The sequence below is a fragment of the Micromesistius poutassou genome, assembly GCF_964030765.1.
Source record: "Micromesistius poutassou genome assembly, chromosome: 2".
Classification (NCBI taxonomy): domain Eukaryota; kingdom Metazoa; phylum Chordata; class Actinopteri; order Gadiformes; family Gadidae; genus Micromesistius; species Micromesistius poutassou.
The window spans coordinates 6,811,559-6,818,378 of record NC_140272.1 but is presented as its reverse complement, the minus strand read 5'-3'; the positions used below and the strand labels follow the sequence as shown (position 1 = coordinate 6,818,378).

Sequence of the window (6,820 nt, the reverse complement as noted above, 5' to 3'; positions counted from 1 at the left end):
AAGTGTCATAGCTTTTTATATGTCTGGTTATCTTCACGTTTTATAGTGGACATGATTCCCTGCATACTCTGGTCCTGCAGGTTTGCATGCACATAGGGAAACCACACTGCCAAGAAACAAAAAGAATCCCATGATTCACGTTGATTGTTGAGTATAAAGAGAATGGCGGGAGACATGTCACGCACGTCCTGCCACAGTGGGTGTGGTCTCTGCTCTGCGGCGGGTGTGACGTGATGGCAGCACGATGCACGGGGACAGTGCAGGTCTCTGTAGCACGTTGGCCCGTGGCCAAGGGGAGCATGCACCTGCAGACTGGGATAAAGGTCATGGCTGCTATCTGTCTGGGCAGCAGCACAGCTATGCTCATCACAGCAAACATCCCGGCTTCCTGTTCCAACTCCATGTGAAAGTATGCAGCTTTACCTAGAAAGAAGCTTCGCTGTATTCAAGATGACGAGTGGTGAGGTAATATTACACAAGGACTGTGACTGCATAGATTTTTTAAAGGGAATTACCGATAACAAGAAGGGTCCAGATGATTTGTCTCTTTTCCATTGTGTTCACCTGGAAAACGTGTAATTTTACCTGCACACATGCCATTAGGCATGTTAAACGTTGCTATGGAGATGCATGAAGTATCTGCCACTCTGATTTAGGCCACATGCATGTCTATCACTTGGATAGTGCAAGAGCTAGGGTGTTTCCCACCCTTCCAGAAGGTACCGTACAGCACATGCTAACGTCCAGCACAAGTCCTGAACCCTTAATGTACGCTTGGACTCAGGGCTACCCGACCATGCCCAAACATCATCCGATCAACCCTGTAGTAGCACAAAGATATACAGAGAAAGTGTTGAATCAGGTTGGTACTGACACTTTATTTACAAAGAATAAGTTGCAGTCCACAAATAAAATAAAAAAGGCACACAATATGGTTGTAAGAAAAACATATATACAAAATATTTTGAAATATAATTTGGAGCAAATGCACATCCTTCTGTAAGAAACCAAAACAAAATGGGCTCCAAAACAGAGTGGGAATAAAATAATCCTCTAGTGCTAGATTTCAAACAAGACATCTGATTGGACCAGAAGCCAGATCTCTGGTCATGATGCGACTCCAAAATGACCATTCAGACGTTAGGTTCAGCAGTCACCCAGCAGCCCCACCATGAAGACCCCTGACCCGTCCTGGATTCACCAGACCCCTGTTGGCAGCGTCTCTACATAACTTCTATAACACGGTCCACCACAAAGTCAGTTTGGTTCCTCGATCCGTCGGAAGACCGCCAGGAAGTTCTTCCCTCCGTTCCTCTGCACCTTCTTCCCCTCCTCCGTACAGGTTCCCAGACGGCCGACAATCACGTCATCCACCTGCCCGGGGAAACACAGACCTCAGGTCAGGCTTTAACACACACATGCATCCAGTCCGTCCAAGGAAACACAGACCTCAGGTCAGGCTTTAAACACAGACCTCAGGTCAGGCTTTAACACACACATGCATCCAGTCCGTCCAGGAAAACACAGACCTCAGGTCAGGCTTTAACACACATGTATCCAGTATGTCCAGGGAAACACAGACCTCGGTCATGTTTTAACACAGACCTCAGGTCAAGCTTTTAACACACACACACACACACACACACACACACATGCATCCAGCCATTCACATGCTTGCTCCCAAGCACCCAGTCTCAAATGACTGGAATTGGTATTCTTATATAATAATAGTATGCAGAACTACGGCATAACACTGGACTAATTAAACTAAACTACAGGGCAAATATGGACGACTATTGTGTCAATATAATAGTGTTAAATTACACCACATCATGAGTCGTTCTGCTGGTATTGTACTGTTCTAGCAGGTGCGGTTCCTCCTACCAGCTGGTCCTCAGGAACCCGTGTGAACAGGGGGTGCTCGGTGAAGTGCTTCACCATCCAGACGTTGACCTCCTCCACGTCCGTGTTGGTGTACACCAGACCCTGGGGGCGCAGGAGATGGCTTAGGTGAAGAAGCAACATTTACCACACAGCAGAGAGAAAACACATTTAGGATCCAGTGATTATTCTGATGCAGGTTAAGCACTGCACTGAGATATATACATTTTATTATACACTTATTGTATGTTGTACGTCCTTGCACTTAAAAATAGTACTTAGCATAGTGTACGATCTTATCCTAGCTAGCTTTGTTGTACACTGAGAATGGGTTAACCTAGTGATTGTTAGTGCTTGGCTCTTGTTTCTATCAACATCTTACTGTACCGACAGCGATATAATGTTGTTTCTCCTTCTGACAAATATACTTATTGTAAATCGCTTCGGATAGAAGTGTTTGCTGAATGCCCTAAATGTAAATGTCATGTTAACTGGACTGTTAACACTTTAAACAGCCAACTCCAGGGCAGCCATTCCACTAATCTTGCCACAGGTGTCGTTATCGAGCAGACTAAAATAACCCGCAGAAACCAGAGGTTAGTCACCCCAACGTGTTCCGTTGACTTTAGACCAGACCTGATAGGGCTCTCAGAATCCCACGGGGCTCTTCTGAAGTCCATTACCTTTCTGTGAAGCCAGGAGAGTGAACGGCGAAGATAAACAGACTACTTATTTATACAGCACTTTTCTAATCAGTGGCCACTCAAAGTGCTGTACGATCTGGCCTTACATTCACCCATTCATACACCTAGTCACACACCGACGGCGGAGTCAGCCATGCAAGGCGACAGCCAGCTCGTTTGGAGTAGTCAGGGTGAGGGCGTCTCGCTCAGGGTACAGAGCTCGACACTCAGCTATGAGGAGTCGGGGATCGAACTAGCAACATTCCGGTGACCAGCCAACCCACTCTACCTCCTGAGCCACACGCCGCCCAGAGACATCGACACAATGTAGAGAAAGCTACGACCCTGATACAAATGTGCCCTAGATTGAGAGGTTGGAGTGTCTGACCCAAGTTTTCTAAAGCAAATCCCCAGTTGACTCCTCCACCAACCCCCCCATCCAGGGAACAAGGTGGGCTCCAAGCCAGGGGTCAGCTTACACCCACATTAGGCAAAGTGACACACACACACACACACACACACACACACACACACACACACACACACACACACACACACACACACACACACACACACACACACACACACACACACACACACACACACACACACACACACACACACACACACGGTTAAGCTGACTTCATTATTACTGGTAAACGACGAGTCAACTCTTCCACTAAACTCAACCACAGCCTTGAGGATGTGACCATGTGGTCCGACCTCTGCTCAGATGAACCAGGAGTTCCCCCTCAGCGGCCAAATGACAGCATCACACACGAACCACGGAGAGAGTGACAGCGGCGTTGGACTCACCCCGACCCGCAGTGCGTAGGCGTACTCGGCCAGCAGCGTGGCGCTGATGATCCTCCACTTGTGCTTCGTCTTCTTGAAGTGAGGGTCGGGGAACAGGAAGAACATCTTGCTGAGCTGCAGAGGGACGGACGGCACAGGGTGAGGAAGACCACGGGGTGAGGAAGACCATGGGGTGAGGAAGACCACTCAGAGGGAGGAAGACCACGGGGTGAGGAAGACGACTCAGAGGGAGGAAGACCACGGGGTGAGGAAGACCACGGGGTGAGGAAGACCACGGGGTGAGGAAGACCACGGGGTGAGGAAGACCACTCCGAGGGAGGAAGACCACGGGGTGAGGAAGACCACGGGGTGAGGAGGACCACTAAGAGGGAGGAAGACCACTCAGAGGGAGGAACACCACGGGGTGAGGAAGACCACGGGGTGAGGAGGACCACTACGGGGTGAGGAAGACCACTCAGAGGGAGGAACACCACGGGGTGAGGAAAGACCTCCTCAGATGGATGAAGGTCATGGTAAATAAATAGTAGTGGACTGCATTTATACAGCTCTTTTCTAACCAGTGGCCACAGGCCACCAACATTCACCCATTCATGCACCCATTCATGCACACATTCACACACCGACAGCGGTGTCAACCACGCAAGGCGACAGCCAGCTCGTCAGGAGCAGTGAGGCTGAGGCACCTTGCTCAGGGACAGCTCGACGCTCACGTTAGACCATTTTTCAGTGTCTGCTGTGAGATAGACAATCGCAACAATACAGCTATGGTTAATTGAGTGTCTGAAGAATTTAAATCATCAGACAGGTACCCTTCATTAGTTCCATTAATTAAGGCCAGAGGAGACGGACGAACAGGGGACTGATTACAGGGTGACACCACAATCAATTCAACCAGTCCATTACATCCAGAACCAGTCTAACCAGTCCATTAAATCCAGAACCATTCTAACCAGTCCATTAAACCCAGAACCAGTCTAACCAGTCCATTAAAGCCAGAACCATTCCAACCAGTCCATTACATCCAGAACCAGTCTAACCAGTCCATTAAAGCCAGAACCATTCTAACCAGTCCATTACATCCAGAACCAGTCTAACCAGTCCATTAAAGCCAGAACCATTCTAACCAGTCCATTACATCCAGAACCAGTCTAACCAGTCCATTAAAGCCAGAACCATTCTAACCAGTCCATTACATCCAGAACCATTCTAACCAGTCCATTAAATCCAGATCCAGTCTACCCAGTCTACTGTAGACGCACCTGTCCCTTGGTGAAGTAGTTGGGCAGGTACTTCATGGCGTTGCTACGGAGACAGGCCACGTTCTGGTAGCCGCCGTCCTCGGAGGTGCGCAGCGAGCGGATGCGGTCCTGGACGTAGTCCGACACTTTGACCCGGATCTCCAGACCCAGGATCAGCTTGTCTGGGAAGAGTGGAGACAGCTCCACTGGGAACAGGGGAGAGGGACGTCATCAGAGGCACGCGTAGTACAGAACACCAGCAGACCATCGACCAAGTTACTGCTTAAAATGGGGGATGTTATGTCACCAGGTGTGTGTGTGTGTGTGTGTGATCAGCTGCTACAAGCCGTTTCAAAATATGCCTCTTCTGACATCATACGTGGGCGTGTCCACCTAGATGTGTGACGGATAGATGAGCAACGTTTGCTACACTCCACTGGGTAGGCTGGTAGACTGATCTAGCCAGTGTACATCTAGGTGGACATGCCCGCCTATGATGCAGATTTTTCCAAACAGCTTGTAATGGCTAATCACACTCACACCTGGTGGTATGATATGCCACCTTTATTGCTTAAAATGGGGGATGTTATGTCATCAGGTGTGAGTGTGTCAACCGTTACAAGCCGAATGAAGATCTGCCCTGTCCTGTGTTTTAGAGACATCACAAGTGGACGTGTCCACCTAGATGCATGATGTTTAGATAAGCAACGTTTGTTACGGTCCACTGGGTAGGCTGGGCTCTATCCAGCAGACATCTAGGTGGACACGTCCACTTGTGATGTTGTCACGAAAACACAGCAAAAAGGCAGATTTTCAAACGGCTTTTAATGGCTAACCACACTTACACCTGGTGGCGTAATATCACCCCTTTAAAGATATCGGAGCTATAAATACCCTCACTGATGACATTGATCCCAAAGCCATTGATTATTGGTTATGGAGAAATGTTACCTAAAAGACCTCCGTATCCACAGCCGACGTCTGCAAACTCAACCTGAGCCGTCCCCCCCTCGGACAGGGAGCCGGGGAAGAAGTCGGGGTACAGTGGAGACCAGTCCATCTTCTCTGGACTCACAGGACTGGGGGGGTCAGGAAGGAGAAGGAAACAATGGTGTTGAAGTAGTAGAGGAAGAGAGTGTAACTAACAGTTAACACACGTTCTATCTAAAGATATTAGTTTAACTACTAGTTAAAACTCATTCTGCATAGAGATCCTAGTGTAACTAACACACTCATACTTTATAAAGACACTAGTGGAACTACTAGTTAACACGCTCATTCTATAAAGACACTCGTGTAACTACTAGTTAACACACTCATTCTTTATAAAGACACTAGTGGAACTACTAGTTAACACTCATACTTTATATGGTTATTAGTGTAACTACCAGCACATACTCATTCTATATAAAGTTATTAGTGTAACTACTAGTTGACACTCATTCTGCATAAAGTTAGGGTAACGTAAAGTAATTTAAAGTGTCAACTACTAGTTATATATAAAGCCGGTCTAAGTAACATACTAATTCAATCTAAAGCTAGTATTAACCACTAGTGTAACTAGTGTTCACTCTAGTACTCACTAGTCAAACGTGTGGTCGGCCATCGGGTTGGAGTGAGCCCTCTGTCTGTAGTACCGCTTCTGGGGCATGGACAGACTCATCCTGGATCCTAATGTTAACTTCTGTATGCGATCTGAAGGAATAAAAAGGTTTAATGACTTAAAGCTCAACTCCACAGTAACCACGCTTCTCAGTTCACTACGAGTCGCAGCCTTCTGACGTCACGACGTGCTGAGCGAGGCACTCTCACGGGTTGCCAGATTTGACAGTTATCCTCTTTATTTACAAAAGCTACTCTCTAAAAACTGAAATGGCCATCACATTGCTCTGAAATTATGAGATTTATTATTCCTTATCATTCCTATTCCTGTACTTGGGAAATTATCCCAATTATGCATCAGGTATTTTCGGGTGCTGATGAATAAAGAGCCATCGCACCGATAGGGGTGCCCCCTGCTGGCCACAGAGGAAAACTGCAGTGGATGTCGACAGAGGCTGCTGTATAAAAAAAGTTATTATCAAAAGTAACCTAAAAATATACCTAAAACATAGTCATTATGCATAGTGGAATTCTTAATACGGTAAGAATTCGGTCTAGCACATTGTATTAAAAAAATCATAGTAGGGATAATAGGTAATA

General features: G+C 47.1%; 1 protein-coding gene across 1 annotated transcript; it reads right to left on the bottom strand.

Annotated features, from left to right (window-relative positions):
- Positions 1-866: 866 nt before the first annotated feature.
- Positions 867-6,379, bottom strand: mettl1 (methyltransferase 1, tRNA methylguanosine). The gene is made up of 6 exons (XM_084464699.1): positions 6,202-6,379; positions 5,570-5,697; positions 4,640-4,824; positions 3,381-3,494; positions 1,885-1,986; positions 867-1,374 (listed from the first exon to the last, which is right to left on the bottom strand). Exons 1-6 carry the CDS (start codon positions 6,279-6,281, stop codon positions 1,258-1,260), a joined length of 726 nt encoding a protein of 241 aa, XP_084320825.1. The 5' UTR covers positions 6,282-6,379; the 3' UTR covers positions 867-1,257.
- Between the last annotated feature and the right edge of the window lie 441 nt (positions 6,380-6,820).